The 23,359-nt window shown below is 39.0% G+C and overlaps 1 protein-coding gene across 4 annotated transcripts in view; it reads right to left on the reverse strand.

Moving 5' to 3' along the window:
* Positions 1-23,359, reverse strand: part of CHD5 (chromodomain helicase DNA binding protein 5) — a 98,551-nt gene that overhangs the window by 1,947 nt on the left and 73,245 nt on the right. The window contains exons 22-39 of one of the 4 annotated variants that reach the window (XM_072426935.1): positions 22,983-23,107; positions 21,459-21,690; positions 21,062-21,234; positions 19,265-19,439; positions 17,859-17,945; positions 17,147-17,235; positions 15,667-15,800; positions 13,594-13,738; positions 11,957-12,116; positions 11,417-11,496; positions 8,203-8,329; positions 8,006-8,092; positions 6,220-6,366; positions 5,133-5,241; positions 4,204-4,336; positions 3,454-3,649; positions 2,855-3,015; positions 1,627-1,741 (exon numbers count right to left, since the gene is read on the reverse strand). In XM_072426935.1, coding sequence (XP_072283036.1) covers positions 1,627-1,741; positions 2,855-3,015; positions 3,454-3,649; positions 4,204-4,336; positions 5,133-5,241; positions 6,220-6,366; positions 8,006-8,092; positions 8,203-8,329; positions 11,417-11,496; positions 11,957-12,116; positions 13,594-13,738; positions 15,667-15,800; positions 17,147-17,235; positions 17,859-17,945; positions 19,265-19,439; positions 21,062-21,234; positions 21,459-21,690; positions 22,983-23,107 — 2,475 coding nt within the window. Of the gene's footprint in view, positions 1-1,626; positions 1,742-2,854; positions 3,016-3,453; positions 3,650-4,203; positions 4,337-5,132; positions 5,242-6,219; positions 6,367-8,005; positions 8,093-8,202; positions 8,330-11,416; positions 11,497-11,956; positions 12,117-13,593; positions 13,739-15,666; positions 15,801-17,146; positions 17,236-17,852; positions 17,946-19,252; positions 19,440-21,061; positions 21,235-21,458; positions 21,691-22,982; positions 23,108-23,359 lie in introns of all 4 variants that reach the window. The other 3 variants (XM_072426933.1, XM_072426932.1, XM_072426931.1) reach the window with 3 other exon arrangements.

The raw sequence follows: 23,359 nt of genomic DNA on the forward strand, positions 1-23,359 counted from the left end.
ATTGAATTGGCTTCATAATGCACCATGGCCCAATGTGCCATACAAATAGGTATGGCCAGTGCCATAGATGGACCCAAACTGGGTTACAAATCTTCTTATTCACTATAAGAGGAGCAATCTACTGTACAAGGGCTGACCACAACCACTGCTTCTACTGACAGAGCAACTGGATAAGATAGAGCCGTGTTAGCAAGTTTCATCAGCTATGAACTTTTAATGATAGGAGTAATAGGGATGCATCAAAACCTAGAATTTGCCATGACAATGAATGCATTGAATAATTTAATATTTCATCGTCCGCTTTGCACTTAGAGCACATATTCCCCTATTGTTGAGGCTCTGTCAAAATGAATTATTTATAATGCACAATCAATAATATGATCTGCAGACCCATGTCCTTCTGCTGAAGCAGCTGAAAATTCCATTTGTACAGTATGTATTTTTTATGTAGGAATGCTACCCTTTATAACATTCTCTAATAGGTTTCATTACAGTTACATTATTACCATTTTTTTTTACCCCTTTTCGGTCTACTTACCCCTTTGCCCCCTCTTCTATTCTGCTAGTTTTGCAGGCAGTTTGCATGCATGTATATGGAACACAATGAAGAATTTTACTCTCCTAATTTTATTGCAAATGCCAGTTAGTGCAACTCACTACTACCCTTGGAGAGAAGTGCAGAAAAACCTGGTAGTCTTTTCTGTTCACACCAATGAGGATACAGGAAGCCGCTGTCCCAACCAAAACAATGCATATCTGTAGAATAATCCATCTGAAAGGGTTCGGTAGCTCTGATTTTGGAGATGAGCCTCCTCTCCGTGTTAGCCCTGACAGCCACTCATTATAGTGAATGGAAGCCCAAAGGCTGCCAATGTATAAGAACCTATTACAGATCTTCCATCAAGTATACGAAAACATAACAATCACAAAATTGGCTAAAATTACCACTATCTTGTCTCCATTTTCTGAGCACGGAGAGGGCGTAAACCCTAATTATCATGATTAGCTTTAAAAAAACTGCAGAATCGATGATTCCAAGGATCTGGTGAGAAACTGTTGTCAATCTAAATGCTGTGATATGGCACAGGAAGCAGAGCTACCTATGACAAGGGCAGCTGCAGGTAGAGTAACCCAAAGACATAACTTCCAGGTGCAATGTGGTGGCAATGCTGCAGAGGTCAAATGCATTTTCATGTCGTTGCCACTGCAAAGCAGGAAGAGTAAGACACATAGTGGTATCCAATTGTTTTTGGGAGGCGGCAGGGTATTTTTTTTTTAATATAATAAATAAATCTAGTGAGGTAAAAAAAGGCATGTGCCCTTACAATCAGTTTTATTTTGCAACATTTAAATCATAGTAAAACTACAGGTACACATTAATTTGCTAAAAAAAAATCTCATACCGAAACCAAACCAAAGTTAGCGCCTACACCGAAAGATAAGAGCACCCAGGGGCTAACAGTCCACTTACTTTCCTTGTACATGAAGGTCCCAAAGTAAAAGACCTCAGAAACAGCTAAAAACCTATTAATAGGGAAAACATCTGACCAGCTAAGCAGTTTACTGCCACTATTCCCCACTGATGAGGGTCAGTATTATTGAACCATAGAAGGAAGGGTAACTCACCTGACACATAGGGACCCAAGGGCATCTGGCTATAGTTCACAATACTGCCTGGACCAGGTCCTCGGAAGTTTGGGCCAAAATTATTGTTAAACATCTGCGGGGAGCCAAATGTACCCTAAAAAAATAAAGTCAAATACATTTGTGAATTAAATGGTTTGCTGCAAATAACATATATGTATTTGTGTTTTCTAAATCTAGAATTTCTGCTTAGCTCTGTCTTGTCTGAGGAGCAATCTTTACATTATTCGTCCCTCTGTACATACTAATAATGGAAGGGGGGGTTGGAACTAAACATAAGAGGGGCATAATTTGTATTATTCTGGTTCATATTTAATAAGCCCAACCGATTCCTCCAGCTACAGTTAGGTTCTTACCGTGACATTAAACTAAGGGAATATACATGCTGTAGAAGATCTGTACAGGCTTTGCAGAGCCGATCAGCATCTTTATGTGAAAGTGGTACAAGGTTATACCTATTACACTAAAATTATGTGAACCCTCTAAATTATTCCAATAAGTCCAGATGCAAAAAGCCAGCTCCATAAAGACGAGGTTTGATCATTATGGTCTGCAATACAGCCCTGAACCTCAACCCTACTGAACAGCTTTGGATGAATTATAACACCAATGACAAACTAAGTCTTCTAGTCCAACACACTACCTGGCCTCACAAATAGAATAATCCATCTGAAAGGGTTCGGCAGCTCTGATTTTAGAGATGAGCCTCCTCTCAGTGTTAGCCATAACAGCCACTCATTATGGAAGCCCAAAGGCTGCCAATGTATAAGAACCTATTACAGATCTTCCTTCAAGTACTTTATAAGAAAACATAACAATCACAAAATTGGCTGAAAATACCACCATCTCATCCCCATTTTCTGAGCACTGAGAGGGTGGTAGAGGCTAATTATCATGATTGGCAGTACAAAACTGCAAACTATGTCTTCTGGTCCAACACATTACCTGGCCTCACAAATGTTCTTCTGACTAAAATCGGCAAGTACATTTCTCGGGGGCGCTCCAAAATTTTATGGAAAGCCTTTTCATATTGGAGGCTGTTATACTGACAAAAAAGGGCCAACTCTATAATAGTGCCATGATTTTAAAAACATGGTTTCAAGAACAAGGCACTGATGAGAAAGCTAAATGGTGAAAGGTTTTTTAAAAATCTAAACTGGAAGCTATGTGTAACTGGTCCATAAAGTGAATATATTATAGATATTCTAACCTGGACTGTGGCTTCACCTCCTCGGTTGGTCAGCCGGCTGAGAATACTGCGTTCGGACATCTGTAGACGAGCTGCCACCGGGGGTATCCGGGACAGCATGGACGGCAACCGGGTCACATCAGCCTTCATATCACTTAGCAGCTCTTCCAGCTGGTTCAGCACTGAACATAAGTTAGTAACAAAACATTTACACAAATCTATCATTGTATTTTGTTGAAGATCACTCAATTAAACAAATCTCAGGGCTATCCTTCTCAGTTGGAAGAGAGCTTCCAATTCTCCAACATGGAAATGAGCCAAGCAGAGGACAAACATTAAGCAAGCAAAATCAAGGGTGGCCTAAAATACAATAAATACATAAAGAACAAAATCTTAATGTGCAAAAACCACTTGACATTTTTGGGGGCACTCATCAACCCCTTTAGCCCCCCACACACACAAAACCGTGAGTGGTTTTTGATCAGTACGATGTAGATTTCCGCAGGCAATCAACATAGATATTTAAAAAAATGATTAAATACTTGAAAAGGCCCCACTTTTACCGTACATTGCTAGGTAAGAAGAACCTGCCATTAGCGAGATAACCCTGTGACACTGACCTTTATGTAGGACGGCATTAGCAGGTTTGTTCCCTGCAAGAGACTCTTTGGAGAGATGCTGATGGCTCTCCGCAAGGCACTCCACTTCCGCCAGTCGGGCATTCAGTGCCATGGCTGGGTGGTTGGGGTCCTGGGTCATATTGAGATAGGCGGCTCTTCTCAACTGTTCTTCAATCACCAGAGCTTGTTCCAGCAGCTACAAAAACACAAATTTCCCATAGATCTTTTCTTGGTAAGGATGGCCAAAAGCATTATTAGAACCCACAAAAGTATGGCTTGCCTTCATTTAGCCAATCTGTGTTACAGTGAATGTCTATGGGTATTTTATGGACAGCATAAAGGTCCAAACCAAAGCACAATCTAACATAAAGCTGGTAACATAAAGCTATAATAATAGTCTCCACCACAGAATCTCCACCAGAGAATGTTTGGTGAATATCCGATTCACGTTTTTTTAATTAAACCCCTTTGCAGATGATCCTTAGTGTTGGCCACACAAGGGTCTAGGTCTAAGTACCTGGTGATGTGATCCTTGTGATAGAGAAATAGAAGTCAAAGAATACTTATTATCCCTAGTTAGCAAAGATCACATGAACAAACAGTACTGAAAGGAGGATTTTTTTCCCAGGAGAAGAGATTCCAACCCTTGATTTATCCATCCTGATAAAGACGTTACCAGGTCAATGGTGACCTACATGTTACCACTGTACTATGCCCCCACTCACACAAACAAACAAAATTCGAGATTACCTTAAATCTTCGAGCCAGAAATTTATTTTTCATTTCCAGGTAGTTTCCTTTGTGTATTTCAGATTTAAAAGGCTCATTTAATATTAAGTAGCGAGGATCATTTTGTATATCCTGCCAGCGGGCATAGCCATGTCTGTAGGGGATAGCAATGAAGGACCACAACTGCTGGATTAACAATGATTAGTGATGCCACTTATGCCAGTCAACAATTAATCAGAAAACAGAGGGATTATCTAGGGAGGAAGCCATGCAATGATAAATACATCACCTCCCCAGTGTGATTTAACCTTTAATTACCAATAAATAAAGAGCAAGGATGACACCCTGCTGGGTTACATGAGTCGTGAGGAACACATAGGAGCTTCATGCTGACAGCAATGAAAAGGTCATTATGGCCGAGATCAATTTTAAGGGTTATTATCAAGTAGCTAGTGCAGTATGTACGAGCTAAAATTAGAAAAGTATGAAGCCATTTCAAGAAAACATCCAGCACTACTAGAAAAGCTGACAGATATTAGCTAACTCATGACTTGGGGGATACTTCCAATTCTTGCCAACTTTTGGCCAAGCAGGGATGTAGAAAAACTTTGGATATGCAGATTATTGGCATCATCTCAGCCTAGGCAAAGTAATTTCACTGGAGCTCAAAGATGGATTTTCAATGTTAATGATAGCTTTCTTTAAAATATTAATGTTATTGTATATTGCAACATGCCAAAAAGTACTCATGCAGACTCTTCAAATTACTGAACTCTACCCTATTTAAAAGGGAGGTCCAGGTATCCGGACTGCAAAATCACTAGTTGGTCTACATTCTGCTTGGATCTCATCTTGTAAATCTTCAATAAAAAGAAACTTCTGAAACACTAATAGGCAATCTATCGTTGCAATACACCAAAGGAACTGAATTTAGCAGTATCAAAGGATACGTGACAATTCCAGCAAGCAACCAGTAATCGTGCCTCCTGTGCCATATGTCATAGATTTTGCCAGAAGAGACGGCGGCTCTTTCTTCATTCTGCCATAATGTATGGAGTTCTGAAATACAAAAACAAATATATTTTGTACAAAAGTGTTTTATCAGAAGATTGTATAACCTCAATTTAGAACAAAGGAAAAAAAAACATGACCATCGCACCTTCATAAAACCTAAAGGCATATAGAGAGTCCTGTTGAGTCAAGTAATATTTTGGGGAAGATTATTTTCAGTTCAAGCATGACTGCCACTCTGTACAATGCAAGACATGGTTTCATAATTCTGGTTTGGTGAATTCAAGTGGCCAACACAGAGCCATGACATCAGCCTCATTAAATGCCTTCGGGACAAACTGGACCACCAACTGTGAGCCAGATCTACTCATGCAACATCAATACCTGACCTTGATCATGTTCTTTTGGCCCAGTGGATACACATTTTCAAATTTAAAAATCTTGTGGAAAATGTTCCCAGATAGGTGGAGGCTTCTAGTCATTAATGGAAAGGGAAGTAACCCAATATTAATGTACAAAGTTTTTGGAATGGAAAGTTCAATAAGGTGAGATGGTCCACAAATGTTTGGCCATGTGGTATAATGTACAACAGAACTGCTGTCGATAAATCTGACGAGATATATCAATTTCCTTTCAGCATAAGTCATGGTACAACTTTTCCTATAGTTCAGTCAAAAATTCCCAACTCATTCCAATGACTGCAGCCATTTCTTTTTAAATATCTACTACCAACCAACATCTAGAACTGGTCCATTTCCAGCAGTAGTTAACAAATGGCTCTGCCTAAAACCAATATATTAATTTTGAGATTGGCGTTATATAGACATATTTCTTGGACAATCTAGAGGTGGCATTTTCACATTGTATTCTCTCTCCTACCCTTATCACAAATTTCAAGAGAATACCTTGAAATTCTGGTAGACACCACTGGAGTCTCAACTCTTCTGAAAGTTCAACATAATCAGCAACCATTGAAACAAATTAATAAAACACTCAAAGAAAATACTTGCTTTTTAAATGTATTACCTGTGAACCCGCCATCAGCAATGTTAAACATAAATTTAAACTTTCCACCATCTTCTCGTTTCCCATCTTCATCTTCTTGTTTAACACAGTTTTCACCATTTTGTTGCTTCACACATACTTCTTTTTCCTCAAGTTTGCTCTCCTCCTCTGTCAAAAAAAGAAGAATAATAATACATCAGAGTGTTTCCACTTATCTCAGGGGAAACCTTTCCAATCAAGATGCAGTCAGAACAACTGTTAGCAGAGCCTCCATTTGTTTTCTTCCAATTTACCTAAACGTGACTAAAAATGGCAACTCATATTTTAACTCACTTGCTGAACACCTGAATCAAAATGTCTGTAGACACCAGACTCAGTGTTCTCCCCAGCCCCTTTTAGCCGGGCGCACCACCCGGCACTTTTCAGTAACCACCCAGCCATTTTTTGTAGTTACTGAAAAGTTGGGTCACAATACAGGGGTTGCCACTCTCCTACAGCTTCTTTCCACCCAGGATCCAAAAATATGTCCTCGAAGAATACGAAGGCTGTTGCTTGCAGTTTAAAAAAGCATCTAACAAAGATCATTTTGACATATTTTGTGCTAAAGGGTGAAACATTTGTGATTGTCTTTGGTGAAAATTCAATGTCCATAGAGGTGTATATTGATGACATTTAGAAATCTACTGTCCCAGATTATTAAATGATTGTCTTTAACCACTGTATTTGTTATCTTTAACATAAGGCAGCCCCTGCATGTCCTCCCTGCAGTCTTCCTATGATGTTTACACAGCAATTAGAGACTTATATAGCTGGGTACACATGTGCAATAACTGTTGTTGAAAAGGCTCTTTCACAATCTTTTCTACGACTAAGGACGACATGATGAATGAACGAGTTCTGTACATACAGCACCGTTCTGCTTTATGAAGAGGGGAGGGGGAGAAGGACAGAGGGGCACCCCGCTGCGCGCTCTTCCCCTTCATTTCCATTACCATTGTGGTTGGATCCGCCTGGATGGTCATTCGGATAATGGATGACGAGCACTGTACACACGCCAGATTCTCGTCCGATATTGGCCCTGAGCCGATTATCAAAGGAAAAGCATTGCAAGTGTGTATGTAGCCTTACCCTTATCATAATTCAGAGACTTCACTGTCACAATATGAACCTGACGCACATATTCTATGCTCAGCTTCTGTGAAAAAGAGAAACTTAGCCGGACTCACTTTTGATCTGGCACTCTTCATGCCTTCTTTTTCTTTCTGGAGAAATACCCACAAACCTGTGAGTGGATCTAGAGTTCCCAGATCCTAACTAAGCTACATGCCTATTCCAGCTCAGTGATCTAAAATCTACAAGGCCAGGCAGCCGGGCATTTTAGAAGTGATTTCCTTTAAACATATCAACATGAATCCAGCAGCCAATGGATGCTTAATAGCCGGATGGTTAGATGGTGTCTGCCCTCTGTTTAAAGGTTGCAGTTGGCCGCTAGAGAAGCGATAATATTTAAGCAACACTTGGACTGTAAATTTGCAACCAAGAAACCCACTTACATTTGGCATTATGAATAATCTTGTTTCAAGCACTTCCCCAATATAAATTCTTAGTATTGGAAACTTTTGGAGTAACATAAAACAACTCTAAAAAGTAGATCTCATCAATAACATCCTACATGAATAATATTATTATTAGACAATATTTATTTATATACAACATATTAAGCAGCGCTACAAATATTCAAAGTACAAGTCTGCGGTAATAGAAAGGAAAACAGGAGGTGTCTTGTATTGGAGACAGCTGGGATTACCTGATTTAGGTTCCTTGTCCTCCATTTTAGTCTGGGCACTGTTCAGTCCTGTTTTTTCCAAGGATTTTTCTTCGTTAAGTGCTTCAGCTGCAAATGTTACCATTGTGAACTTTAGATAACGAATGTGATTAGCTCTCATCTCATACAAATTATAAGATGCATATGGCGATTTTAATGATCGTGGAGTTCATACATACTTTTAGTAGTCTGCTCAGCCATGTCTTTTTCCTCTTCTTCTTCACCATATTCTTTTACTTGCTTTTCCTTTCCTTCTACATATTCACCTTTCTCTTCGGCTTCTTCTTTTTCTGGTTTGGTTGTGGGCTTAAAAAAGAAGATCATATTATATTATTACAATTTTGCACCAGGTTATAAGTATTTATATTTTCACATTTGATCATCCTGAGGATGTTAAATGTCTGCTGCATTCTGCCATTCCTTCCTTTGATCGTACATCATTACTGTGTCCTGTACGAATGTAGGGGCCCAAATGTAGATTACAGATACATACAGGCAGTGGGGGATGATGGTAAGGAGGCTGCCATGGCTCCCCCAGATTCTGGGCCAGGCTGCCAAAAAAGTTGTATCTATGGAAGAGCAAGGTTATCATCTCATTAGAGGAAGTGATTTAGGACTGCCTAAACTCTACCTTAACTACCATAACTTTGATAAAAGGTTTTCCATAGTCCATAGAGTATGCCAGGAATAATTTGAACTGATAATAGGCAGCAAAGGGGGAGATTACAGGAATGTATCAGCGCATAAGATTCCTGGAAAAACAAAAAAATTATTTATTGTACGAGAACAGCTACAGCAAAACACCTTCAATGGTATATTTAATAAACCAAAATGTGTGCAAATAGGAGACTTTTTATAGGATTTATATAGAGCTAAATTATTTGAACAAATAAAGTCAGTGTGTAGTCCTATTTCCTGTATAATAAAATCCTTATATGAAACAAGTACACTTTTGAACAGAGAGAAGCACATATGGACATCAGCTAATCAGATTTTGTCCAAAAAAAAAATGGAATTTGTTTACTCTTGGTCATATGAAATCATTATTGCTAAGTGCCTAGATATGGTAAATGGATGGCTTCCATTGTAGGATTACTTTATAAGGTTGTTTTGCTGTAATGTCTAAATAGCATTAGATTACAATTTATTCTAAAAGGCGTGGACACTTAATGTGTTCTACAGATTCCTGTTTCAGGTTTTATGGAGTTGTAATGGCTTCATTTCTATAAGAATTACTTTCATTTGATTATCCTATAATAGGTTTGGCATATAAATATGGAATGTCATATAAAGATATTTAATATTTATATATATTTTTATATTTATATATATTTAACGAGAATCTATTGGGCATCGGAAATATCAGTGTGCTCTCCTAAACATTAGGTACCAATACTCTAGCAAATAGCCTTTAATTGTCTTTTCTCTCTCTCTTTAATTGTCTGTTCTCCATACAAACTCTAAAGATTAGTGCACATTGTTTATAGTCTTTAACATGTAATTATTAAATTGTAGGTAATATTAATTGTAGGTTATTCATACCAGAAGGTACCTTGTATACTTTGATATATGTTGGATCTAAAAGGGGTGACAAACACCCTATGGCCAACTGTCCATCACCTCCTACATGGCAAAATATATGAGAACATCTCTGTAAATGATTGGTGCTTCTAGTTAAGGGTATGGTTATTCATATAGAATACATTTTGGACAACTGTGCACTTCTAATCTTGTGGTAACAATTTGGGGAAAGCCTTTTTTCTGTCCCAACATGATTGTGCTCCTGGGTACAAAGCCAGCTCCATAAAGACATGGCTCGATGTAAATGACATGAGTGGTCTGTACATAGCCCTTTATTATTATTAATATTATTATTATTAAACAGGATTTATATAGCGCCAACATATTACGCAGCGCTGTACATTAAATAGGGGTTGCAAATGACAGACTAATACAGACAGTGATACAGGAGGAGAGGAACCTGCCCCGAGGAGCTTACAATCTAGTAGCCCTGATCTCAACCCTATTATACACCTTTGGGAGGGACCTTTACCATCTTTACTATCAATACTTGACTTAAGCTAAAATTTTTATACACAACTTTATATAAGGTAAAAATTTCCTTCATTTTTAGGGGAGGGATTTTTTTTTTGTCCATGGTAATAAAGACAGAATGGGAGCACAGAGCCTCCTGTGATACATATGTCATGGAACCCAGGAGGCTACTGGCTTCTCTTTCTGTACATGGAGCTTATTCTTCAAAGGGGGTTAAAAATGCCGATCTCATTCCTGTGCAGTGAGATTGTCACTCTTTTTCCTATCTATGTCATCCCATCTCACGCGTGAACAGTGCAAGATCGGGTGACAAAAGCAGAAGGCGGAAGAAGGGAAAATAAGATGGCGGCACCCCGCGAGGGAGTATACCAGAATGACGCGGGACCCAATTGTGGAAACCTCCAGAGAGATCAAAGAATCTGTAAAGGTAAAGGTCAGGTAGTTTTTTGTTTTTTTTTAGTTTACTTCCATTTCAAATAATGCATGGATACACATTCCTACATACAAACTTAAAGAGGAACTAAACTCAAAAGTGCAAAAAAAAATACACTTACCTTCAATCCCGCAGGGCAGTCTGATCGCTCCGGTGGTGTCCTGCACTGGGTCTTGTGTCGTCGAGCCGGCGCTCAGGACAGCGGCATTTTCTCTTCTTCTTCCTATTCTTAATCCTACGTCACCCAACCCAGGCGCGAGATCGGGTGACGTAGGATGAAAAAGTTTGCCGATCTCACCGTGCATGCGTGAAATCGGCAAATTTTTCCCTTTGCACAAAAAGGCTACTTCTTTGCATGCCACTTAACAACAGAATTTTTACCTTACATAAAAGGGTTGTCTACCCTTTTATGTAAAGTGAAAATTCTGAGTTTAGGTACGCTTTAATATTCTGTGGATAACCTTCTAAGAAGGGTGAAGGTGCTGCTACTGGGGATAAGCAATGTTGTAATAATGCCCATGTTTAGGAAAAGTATTATAACAATCTCATTTAGGTACATGGTCAGTTGTCCACAAATGTTTAGCCATGATTGTATGTATGAGAAACATGCACTAAACCCTGACCTTAATTACTGGACACATTTTTGACAAACTGGAATGCTAATTGCAGTTCGGGTTTAGCCCAACATAAGTACCCATCTTCACAAATGTTCTTTTGGCAGAACAGTTAAGAATGTTCTTGTCAAAAGGTGTATAGTGGTGGTGGGGGATCGGTTTAGAAATAGAATGTCCAACAAAATCATATAAGTGAGTTGGTCAGGTGTCCAGAGACTTTTGATCACAAAGGGTACATCACCTGATAGTGTATTTAGGCAAGATACTAAAAGCGAACAATGGATATCTCACCGGAGGCTCTGATTGCTGTATGGACTTCTGGTCTATGTTGTCCATTTCCTCGGATAATAAAGATGGCGTCTCGTTTTTTTCTAGAAAAAGGTCAATTAAAAATAACACAATTTAGATGTAATTATTTGCAGAAAAAAGAAATGATTTTGCTTAAAAATGTATGGTCAAGGGAAATATTGGGACAAACTTTGAACCTGGACTGTCACTTCACCAGGCTTCATTTACAATACAGACCTACAGAGGGTGATGTATATTACACTTATTATATTCATCATTCTACCTGTGCTCGCCACTACAACCAGTAAATTATTACGTACAGTCAAAAAGCAAAAAACAAAATTTTACATGTGATGAGAATCATCGGCCAAGGCTCCTTTTATTGCCTATAAGACCATGACATTGCAACATAGAAAGACCCGCAAGCAAGTTTCTACATCTGCAATATTGTCCTTTAATGGATCAGCTGCCAGCCACATCTATTCCAAAAATAACAGATAACCCAATGACCCAATCAAAATGCCTCAAAAGAATGGTGTGTACCTGAAAAAGCCACAGCACCTGGCTGTAGAGGAGCAGGGCTGGCTGGAACGGGTGTAGTAGGATCTGAAGAAACCATGTCGAAACATTTCCTGTTCTCTGTCCCTTCTGGAATCATATCCGGGGTGCTGTACTTGCCATTGACCTGTTCAAATTCCTGAACCTGAAAATAAAAAGAAATGTTATTCTCTGTTTTAATAGGCAAAGCAATGCCAGAGCTTCCTGCTGGGTTTAATAGATTGGTTTAAGGTCATTTAAAGGGAATGTTCATTATTTATTACTTTAAGGATATGTCTGTAGATGAAAGTTTATCGCCAATGTGGCTTAATAAAAAAGTTTTTTGTATAGTCTGTAATTATTTGTTAACATGGAGGCAACTATGTTTGCTCATTGCAGTGGTATGTAAAAGTAGTAGTCATTTTTTTTTTATCCAAAAAAAGTAGGATCAAAACATGCATAGAAATGTGAAACAGCTCCTACTTTCTGCTCATTTAAAGGGCACTCAAAACCCATTTTTTCAAATTTTCCTACCCGTCTTCTTCTGTCTTTTGAAACCCTCACTACTTCTCACCATTCCATATCTCCCCTCCTATTGTGTGTTACTTCCCCCACCTCCTAGATTGTAAGCTCTTCGGGGCAGGATCCTCTTCTGGTGGGTCGCTGTCTGTATCTGTCTTTCATTTGCAACCCCTATTTAATGTACAGCGCTGCGTAACTGGCACTATATAAATACTGTTTAATAATATTAAAAATAATATTAATAATATTTTCAAAAAGGGAACCAGTCCTTTGATTACACTGGTTATGTCACATGCCCAGTAGGTCATACAATTTCTTGTAGACCTCCTAGGTATTCCTCTTCTTTACCAAGAGGTAATTTTTTTTACATATATTTCCCCAGTTACATTTCTAAATTGCCAAAAGTTTGAATATTAACACTCAAACAAACATAGAACTTCATTCATATAACCCAGAGTTTCCCAAGCAGGGTTCCATGGAACCCTAGGGATCCTCCAAAGGCTTCTAGGGGTTCCTTGAGCAATAAAAAATGTGTGACTCTCAGTTCACTTTAACTAAAACCAATGATCTTTCTGGGGATCTGTAAAGGGTGATATTTATCCCAATGGCCAAAACTATAGGAGGCGTTCTTCCTACTGTACTGTGAGCTGTGTATACAGTAGGGGTTCCCCAAGACCTGAAAGTTTTTTTAAGGGTTCCTCCATGGTAAAAGGGGTAAACAATACCAATATAACCATGTGTTTTCCCCAGACCCTTTTAGCTGGGTGCACCACCTGGCACTTTTCAGTTACCACCCGGCTGTTTTTGGGTTACTGAAGAGTTGGGTCACAATACAGGGACTGCCACCCGCCTACAGCTTCCTCCCACCCGGCTTAAAAAAAAATCATGGATGCACACTGACCTATACAAACATGGTCTGTAATGACTGACCTATTTCTGGTGTTCTGTTTTTTGGGACAAGTTTAAAACACAAGCTTGATCCAACTGATATAAGCACTTTCCATGCTTTTCTAAATGATGGTGAATGAAAAAAAGATGTAACATAATTAAAGACATGTATAGAATGAGGTATGATGGGATTAACATACCTGGCTTGTTACTTTAAACACCTACTCACCCACCTTCTTTCGGACCAGTGACATGACTCCGATTCTGGTGAGGACATGTTGCCGTGAAAGTCCTTCCCTTGGAACACCGTCAGCAAAGGTTTCTGCCCCATCAGCACCCGGTTCACAGAGATGTCTCATAAACAAAGACACGTATGCCCTGTAAAAATGTATTGAGATGATAAAACTCCAGGCAAATACATGATCATCCTAAAGTTCTTTTACGTAATTTGGAGCTTTTTTTGCAACTCATCGAGTGAAATTACAATACTTTGGCTGAAAGTTGCTATTGGGTTTAAAGTAGAAGAATCCGCTTTGTAAGCTGATGACAGAAAGTGGACCTGATGTATTAAAGCTCTCCAAGACTGGGGAGAATACACTTTCCAAAGTTAAGCTGGGTGATCCAACAAATCTGGAATGGATTTCTTTTGCATTTGCTAGCAAATGTTTTCAATCCTGGACCAGATCCATTCCAGGTTTGCTGGATCACCAGCTTCATGGATAAAAGTGTATCCACTCCAGCCTTGGAGAGCTTTCATAAATCAGGTACATTGTCTTGAATAAGCCAACAATAAGAAGAGAGCTTGCCAGACAAACATTAACCAGTGGTGCAAATAGCAAGCAGAGGTAAGACATTGACAGAACTGAACATTATGCATTATTACCATTCTCATGATACTCAAAACTAAAATGGCACAGGGGGAGCTGGATCAACAAAAGAATAGGACTTCCTTAATAAAACATTTGACAAGTTATCAACCAAAATATTATGCTTTTTTGTGGATGCAAAGTAAAGGTGAGCTTTGGTAAATTATTTACATTAATAGGCTTGGTTGCTTTTGTTTAAAAAGCTCTGCCATTGAATGCCCACCATTATAAGAGACTATAAGTTGTAGGTCTCTACATTTGGTGACCGTTTAGTACTATAACTTATCTGCTTATAAAGTAACTCAGCAGCATGAAAATGTATGAATGTATGAAAGCAAAACAAAATCTCTTCAATGGAGCACTCAACTATATGCCTTATACAAAATTAAAATTAAGTAGACCTCTCATGGTCATTCTTAGTAAGGCCAAGGTGCAGGTAGTATGCAACCCCAATGGAACAATTACACTGGTCAACAAACATTTTCTTGCCAAACAGATTAAAGTCATATTAGGTTATACTTGATGCACAGATTGCAAATATGAAACTGGTTTTGCTTTATTGGCTCTAGTTTTTGAAATAATGACCTCAACTATACCCTTCTAGAAAACTAATGAAACATGAAAATTAAGTAAAATTCAACTAGATATGCCACGTATACAAAATTAAATTTTTGAAATATGTATTGGCAATATATTCTATATTCAGTATATTTACAGAATCAATCACAAAGTATGATTGTATGATTTCCTTATGCTGATGATCCAGACAATCACGTTGAAGGCTCAAGCAGTAGTCTGCCATCATGTGTCTATCCCATCTGCCCTGATACCTTTCTTCCATCATCTTTATATCTTGATGGAACATCTCCCCTTTTTCCTCACTGAAATTGCCAAGGTTTTCTGGAAATGTTTGCAAATGGCTATGGAGATAATGTACCTTTATGTTCATAGTAGCACCCAAAGTTTTAAAGTTTAGGAGTAAGTTTTGTACCAGTTCTTCATAATTTTGTGCTTTATGGTTACCCAAGAAGATCTTGGCAAGCATGATATTGCACATATCACAGCCCACTCTCCATTCTGGTACATTTAAATCTGTAAAAAGAAATGACCAGACACCTATGATATATATCAGTAGGACAGTAACTAGGACTTTAAAATGATCTTATAATTCTTTTTTCCCTTTAGGAAAACATGGTATCTAGCGGTGCCTATAAACAAGACTGTTTACCAACCTGCCAAAAAACTGCCGGATATAAAAAAAATTGTAATCATAATATGCCTCACTACTTCTTTATTATTCTTTTTAAAAAATTTGAAGTACCTAAAAATGTAAGCATTTCAGACCCGATGCAAGCACCGTACCCGGGCTCTGAAACAATGCTGCCACCTTGTGGAGACCAACATTTTCACCACAAACAAGGTAAGAGGACACAACAATACCTAAATTCTTTCTCACTCTTCCCACGAAGGTCCCGGACAAGCCAGTGGGAATTGAAGGCATCCTGTGGTGGCATTCCCCATCTCATTATTGCGTTCAAGAAGGCTTTACGTTGTCTAGCGTTAAACCCAAGAACCTTGGATAAAATGAAATAGGTTTTAGTTTTTATTATTGTGTATTTATATTTGTTTACATTTATTGGGTGAAGATAAATTTAGGGTTTATGTTAGGCTATCAAGGCAGATTTACAAAATCTCAACACAATTTTTTGATCCAGTGCTGGAAACTGCCATTTAGTTGGTGATCAACCAAGACAAATGGAGGTCTGGCACGGTCTTGCCCAATACTTTGGTTAAAAAAAGGTGGCTTTAATATAGTTTCTACCGTTTTTTGATCAACAATATTTGAACACAGATATTAGATTGTGTCTGGAAATCAAGATAAATCCTTCCAAAAGAGGTTTCTTTTGCACTTTTTCAACTAAAAGCTTTTAGAAACGTTCAACATGCTTGAAACAATTGCTGAAGCTGAGCAGCTGGTTCTGTCCAATGAAGAGGTAGGGTGAGAGGGGGACCGATGAGGTGTCCCACTGTGGGGACTACAAAAGTCTAGTTAGTGGTTGGTCATTTAGTTATCAGGCATGGTGGACTCAAATACGGTATCCAAAAATATAGTTTAAACTTCTTTTATAATGATGTAAATAAAATGTAATCATTTTATAAGATTTAACTGCTTACCATATTTGAACCCTTTTAGGGATGGTGGCAGTTTTAAGTAAAATTGAAATTGGGGTAAATAATACATAGGCATGGTGGACTGCTTAAGATTGAAGGATAACCAGTACTGACATGATTTTCATCCAAGGTGATCATGAACCATTATTTTTGGCAAAGAAAATCTAGCTTCCCTACAGAGCTTAACATGCATCCTCCGAACACTAGTGCTTGCATTTTAATATATACACATATACATATTGAGAGATATATATATATATATATATATATATATATATATATATATATATATATATATAAATAAATAAATAAAAAGGAGGTAGGAATGGAAATGCAACCAGAAACCCCAGGTACTGCTTGGATCCAAAAGGAAACATGGGCAGCTTGCCAAAATTACCCATTGGACCACTTTCAAGTAAATGACTAAAGACATCCATAGCTTTAATAAGCCATAAAGGTCTTCCAGCAAGATGCTAGAATTCAGCCCCAATAGTCTCATCCAATTCCAGCTCAGTGCCATATCATTCTTTGTGAGATTTGGGATCCTCAATATTTTCAGGGTCTAACCAGATGGATTGTGGCCCTTAGTTAAGGTAAGGTGTCCTCTATGTTGAGGTGTCTGTTGCTCAGGTAAAAAGGCCATCCAAACTTAATAGACTTTTACGGGTAAAACACACATGAAAAGCAGAACCAATAATATGACCCCCTAACATAGCAATGAAAAACCCATATGACATGACTCGGGTACCTCAATGTTCCCTCCGACCCTCGCTAAAAGTGGTGGGAGTGGTTTGTCCCGGTCACTCTTCAGTTGTCTTCGAGACTGTCTCCTTCCACCTGAGAGTCAAGCAAAGCAAGAGGTCATTAGTAAACATTAATCATCAAAATGATCATGAGGTCCCTGGCCGTTCTTTTGGTAAAGCGGTCAATCTCCTAAAAGAAATGAGGTGCCTAGATCTTTTCTTGCATAGAACAGCTGCCATATTGGGAACTGGGTTTAGTAACAATAAACTGTGCTATTCCCTTTCAGAAAGCCAAACTTTAGTTTCTAAAGCCTACACACACATTCACATTCATGTTTGCTTCAGGTGACAGTAAGAAGTAATGAGAACAGAAGAGATAGCTACTACTATTCTGTTCTATGAAGCAGGGAGGGAGGAGGATAAGTAGGAGGCAACCTATGACAGGGATTCAAAAGTCCTGGTTAGTGGTCAATTGTGCATTGATCTGAAATGCTGGATGGCATTGTAGAATACCAATACTAAAGCTAGAAGTTTGCCCAAGACAGCATTGTAGGACACCTGTTCTGAAGTTTGAACTTCACCTGAGACAATTATGAAAGATCAGTATAGGTCCACCTTGGCACTAAAGGTATGGTCTTTAGTTACTGCTAATTTGCCCCAAATTTAGTCCAGTAGAAATCCACATAGACCTTTGGGAAAAGTTTAACTCACTCTGACCTTCAGGCTTCTCTTCGAAATCTTCATCCTCATCCTCTGAGCCAATGGAATATTCAGATTGGTTGTCCGAGAGCTCATCCTGCCATTCTAGAAGAAAAAGAGAAGAGTAGATGTTAGGAATGATCTATGAGAGACGGTCAACTTGACCAAGCAAGATGGTCATTGACCGGAAGGACTTATGGTAGCTCGGGTGAGCATATGAACTGCCACACTGACCAGCAAAACCAGCCCAGAGATGATGAGGACAAGTAGACCAGAAGACCTCTCCAAACGTACATGTTCTGCGTCCGCCAGAGGTAACACATCATTTGAAAGGAGAAGCCAAGCAAAAACGATCATTCAGATCTGGATAGGTGCAAGAAGCTTACAGGTTCTGCACTTATTAGCAACAAGATCTCTGCTACAGCATCCACCCAGTTTTCCACACTGCAAGGCTCTTTTGGTTTGGGACGGACAAAAAAATGGAAAATGTGGTCCACTTTGGCCTTTTGATCTTGCAACTGGCATTCTAAAGCCGGATTAGATGACCTGGTATGGGACAATTCACCAGCATTCACTTGGAACTCAACAAGTTTGATGTGAACTCCAGGTGAACAGCTATATACATATGTTTACCGTTTTACTTGACAAAGGATTTTTAATATTGGTGAATATCCTCACCTCTGCCGGTCAGTAGAGTAACATTGCCACTAATAAAACAATAAATATATTTGACCTGATTTATTAAAGCTCTCCAAAATTAGAGATAGGCTATAGGAGATCCATCAAACTTGGAATGGATTTGGTCCAGGATTGAACATTTTGCCAACCAATAGCAAGTTATTTTTTAAAAAATCCATTCCAAGTTTGCCAAATCACCGATTATCGTGTATCTTCTCCAGTCTTGCAGATCCTTAATAAATCAGTCCCATTGTATGTGAATTTGACTATTTGGTGGTCAGCCTGAAGTTCCTATTTAAGTAGGTTAGATGCCCTTGTAGGACCCTACTGGGTGGTGCGTTCACTCACAGGCCTTCTTCATAAAACCAGAACCAGAAGCCACGTCTGGGGAGACTTGTCTACAAAGATTTTGCAGACGGCACCACCTGAAGCCTCCCCAGCAAAGATCCCCAGTTTAGAGCACTGAACATGGGGAGAACATTCAACCTCCTTGAAGATGGCTCTTGCTTAAAAAAGTTTAAAAAAGTGATAAAAATATTCTGCTTCAAGAAAAAAAAAAAAAAAACTTGCCGCAGTTAGTCTTTGCTCACATGGCAAAATGATGGATATAGTGCCATCTTGTTTTGAAAAATTTGCTTGGAAAAAGGCTTTTTCAAGGCACACCGGTGTGGTCATGTGACAGACGTCTATGTATCAGAGTGTTTGATTGGTAAGTTATATCTAATGATTAGTACCGCGCATATCACCTTGATCCTCCTGAGAAGCATCATTGTAGTTGACTTGCTTACGGATCCGTTTCCCTTTCCCTAGATTCCTTGCAAGGTCCTCTTGCTGCTGCTCATAATGGTGACGCAGCAGCTTCTCCCAGTAATCGGGATCCACGTTCTCTTCTTGTTTGATGATTTCCCGTTCCACTTCCTCCTGAAGTTTGATAAAACAATGTGGCTACGTAAACAAAGTCATCGTCAGACAGACATTTACAAGGTCATAGAGCCCAAAAAAGCAATCAGCATTATATCACAATAAGGCAGAGTATGGAGATAGATTAGATTCTGGTTTTGATCCTTGTTGCAGAGGAAAGGTGAGTATGTAAACAAGGGGTTGCATCGTGGATGGGAGTATAAGAGTTGGGGTTACAGGGAGGGCTAGTCTCAGGGTCCAAGGTAAGATTAGGTAAGGTTAACAGGCACGGTTAATGTAGAGATGCAGGCCTGGTTAATCCCAGACTTAAAAATCAAGGTAGTATTAGGATAGGTACACATGTGCAATAATTGTCATTAGAAAACGAACGACTAACAACAGATCAACGACTATTTTGAACGATCGTATTGCACACAATTCTGTACATGCTGTAACGATATGATCGTTCAAATATAATCCACCAATAGTGTACACACACTAGATACGATTGTTTGAACGATGCAGGAAGTGATATGTACAGGAGAAAGTGTATCACAGAACAATCTACAATCACTGAACGACTGTACACACAATAGATTGCTAACGATTGTCACCCAATCAGATCAGCCGGGAGAGTCATTCGTTTCCAGCGACATTCCTGAAAACTAACCTATCGCTGGCCAGTCGTTGTGCACTTTTTTGTTAAGGATTATCGGCCGATCAGTCGTTAGTCATTGGTTTCCAATGATAATTATTGCATGTGTGTACGCAGCCTTAGGGTTATAAGGCCGGAGAATGAAGTGTTGCAGGGAAGACAAGGGTATGGGGTTGCCTGTAAGAACAATGTTTGGGTTGGTGTGAGGGTAACAGAGAAGATTAATGTTAGGATTATGAGGGGGGAGGGCTAGTGTAGGGGTCACAAAGAACAATAGTGTGAGGTACACAGGGAAGGGTATTGTTGGGGTTACATGAATGGCTACTGTGAGGTTTATAGGAAAACCTATTGTTAGGGCTACTGGGAAAATAAGGGTAAGGGTTACAGAGAAAGGTAGTATAAATGTTGCAGGAAGGGCGAGTGCGAGAGGGTTAGTGTTGGGGGCAGGTTAGTGTGAGAGTTATAGGGAAGGCAAGTGTGGGGACTGGGGTAAAAATGATAGAATAAGATAAATTAGTGTTCGTAGTAATGTCTGTGCCAAAAATCATTCCAACCTCCTGTTGCTAAAAACCTATATACTACCTAAAGGTTTACCTAGAACAAGATAAAAAGCAGTTCTCGAATTGGTATTTACAACCCTTTTTCCGCACGTGTTATACTAATTTGTTAGTTAAGTAGGAGAGAAGAGTGCACCTGGACAGGTAAGGACAGGCAAATCCTGTAGATAAAGAAAGGAATAGACGAAAGGCATATTTATTATCCCAATCTCTGCACAAGTTTTCTCTCCAAGTATATCGTGGTGAGCTCTAGCAAACATGGTAAAATGATTATTCTCTTATTATTACAAAGAAGGGAACCATTAAAAGTTATTCTTTATTATCAAAAAAGGTAAACTTTCTAAAGATTCATTCTATGTGATGTGACCCCCTTAGACCGATGATTCTCCTTCAAAGAACATTAGTACAGGTATAAACAAAGAACATTTTACCACTCCGTCCTCCTCCCGCACAACATATTGAGCCACTTTGAATGAGCTCAGGTACTCGTTCATATTCTGGATTTCGGTATCCTCTGTAGCGTCTTGGTTCCGGTCCAAGAGTTTTGAGATGGCACCATCATCGTAGTGAATGACGCTACTGTCTTCAACATCCTTGTTGTCACCTGTGGGGTAAAATGGGGACACTTTTAATGAACAAAATACAAAAATTGTTGCAACAGTTTATGTGACATAGGAGCACAAATTAGATCCATTCTGTGAGCTACAGAACATGAGGTGGCAGTGAAAGAAGGCTTAATAATTATTAGTCAAAATCAAGGGTGCCCAATGAGATAATTTGTACCAAATGCTGCCTGAGAGTTATTGGGGCAATTAGTGACTGACTAACCTTCAACATCATCTTTGAATAACTCTTCGGTTCCAAACTTTAGGATATCGTCCAGTTCTTGTTTTGTCATGGAGCCGGATTTGGAGCCGAGCCCCGGACGTACAACAAGATGAGTGAGCATCATTTTCCTCTTGGCTACCTGTGTGATTCTCTCCTCCACCGAGGCACGCGTGACAAAGCGGTAGATCATGACCTTTTTGTTTTGTCCGATACGGTGTGCTCGGCTGAAAGCCTGTAGACAAGAAAGGCAAAATTCACCTATTCCTACCCGGGCAATTTACTAAAAGTGGATTAGCAAAGGAGTTCATTCCAAAATGAGGTTTCTCAAAGTGCGTACAGAAAAAATATGTTCATGCTGTGAATTATACATTATCATTTGAATCAAAGGGTTGGTCCATCTAGATATACCAATATTGGGTGCAAGAGATTTCATGGGCTTGACAGATTCTTGACATCTTTCAGGGACACTATATGCTTACCTTTCGTACCGATATGTTCCCACCACCTGTTCAGCATATTTTATTAAGTTGGGGAATAAAACAGGAGGATCCAGAACAAAGGTAGTTCAGGTAACCCAAAAAAGGTGGCCAAGATGACTCAGGAACTATGGCAAAGATTTCATTGTGGTCATTGTTGAAAGAGCCCAAAACACGTAAAGAACCAATGAAGATTTAGTCCATCTGGTTGAAACTATAATTAACTTTCTTATTTTCCAATTCTATAACTGATATAACAAAATACTTTAAAGGATTTATTTTCCACACCAAAAGGAAGCAAAGCAGATCTTCCCAAGAACATTTAAAAGGGAAATTAAATGTTTTAATAATGGCCTGGAAATGTCCACAGCATTGGTTATTTGAGGGTAGGGAGTCGTGCTTAGAAGTCAGTACTCCTAATGAATTTGTAGAAAGCAAGCAAAAAAGGGACCCCGCATTCTTACCATAAACTGGCACAGAAATAAAGGTACCAAGCATTTTTTAGATATACATTTAAACATAATTCTTCTGGAAAAATGGCATCTTCTAAACTACAATTATACTTATGACTCTGGAAATGTCTTTCCATAATAGCTGACTGTGTAGAGGTCCTGGCAATTCCTGATATACAGAGCATAGACCACCAGAGGGCTACCGATCCCTTTTCATGTACAATCATAATATGTGGAGGCTCCCAATTACCTTTTCTTGGAGTTAATAGAAGCCAATTCCATGTAGGCTCCACCTTGCTCTTGGAAAGGGAATCCCTACAGTATTTAAACATCATTTACTTTTTACCAGGAAGATTTTCAGCAATGTATGTAGAGTATTAATAATTATGTATCCAAATGGTTAAGGATCAGTCATTTTTGTATATTGATTCTAACACATCCTTGCTCAAATATTCTACCATAACTTGCCTAGCCTAGGATCCTGCTAAACCCGGATTTACCCTAGGTTCCTTCTTGCACACTCATCTGTCTATTCTTGGTTTGTTATTTAAGTAGAGAATAGCCCAGAAGCTGTAACAAAGCGGGAACGGGCAGACCTGAATATCGTTATGGGGGTTCCAGTCCGAATCATAGATAATGACGGTATCAGCAGTGGCCAAGTTTATCCCAAGACCTCCAGCTCTGGTGGACAGTAGGAAACAGAACTGCTGAGCTCCAGGAGCTATGGAGAAAAGGAAGGAATAGTAATCATAAAACATATACACACACACCTACAACAGCTTAATATATACTGGATTTTTATCCACTGCAATATTTAGAACCAAAACTACCATCACAAATACAAACTATGAAATAAGGTTTAAATTTAGCTCTTTGGATTATTATTATTAAATAGGATTTATATAGCGCCAACATATTACGCAGCGCTGTACATTAAATAGGGGTTGCAAATGACAGATACAGACAGTGACAC

This window comes from Pyxicephalus adspersus, chromosome 11, assembly GCF_032062135.1.
Source record: "Pyxicephalus adspersus chromosome 11, UCB_Pads_2.0, whole genome shotgun sequence".
In the NCBI taxonomy this organism is placed as follows: domain Eukaryota; kingdom Metazoa; phylum Chordata; class Amphibia; order Anura; family Pyxicephalidae; genus Pyxicephalus; species Pyxicephalus adspersus.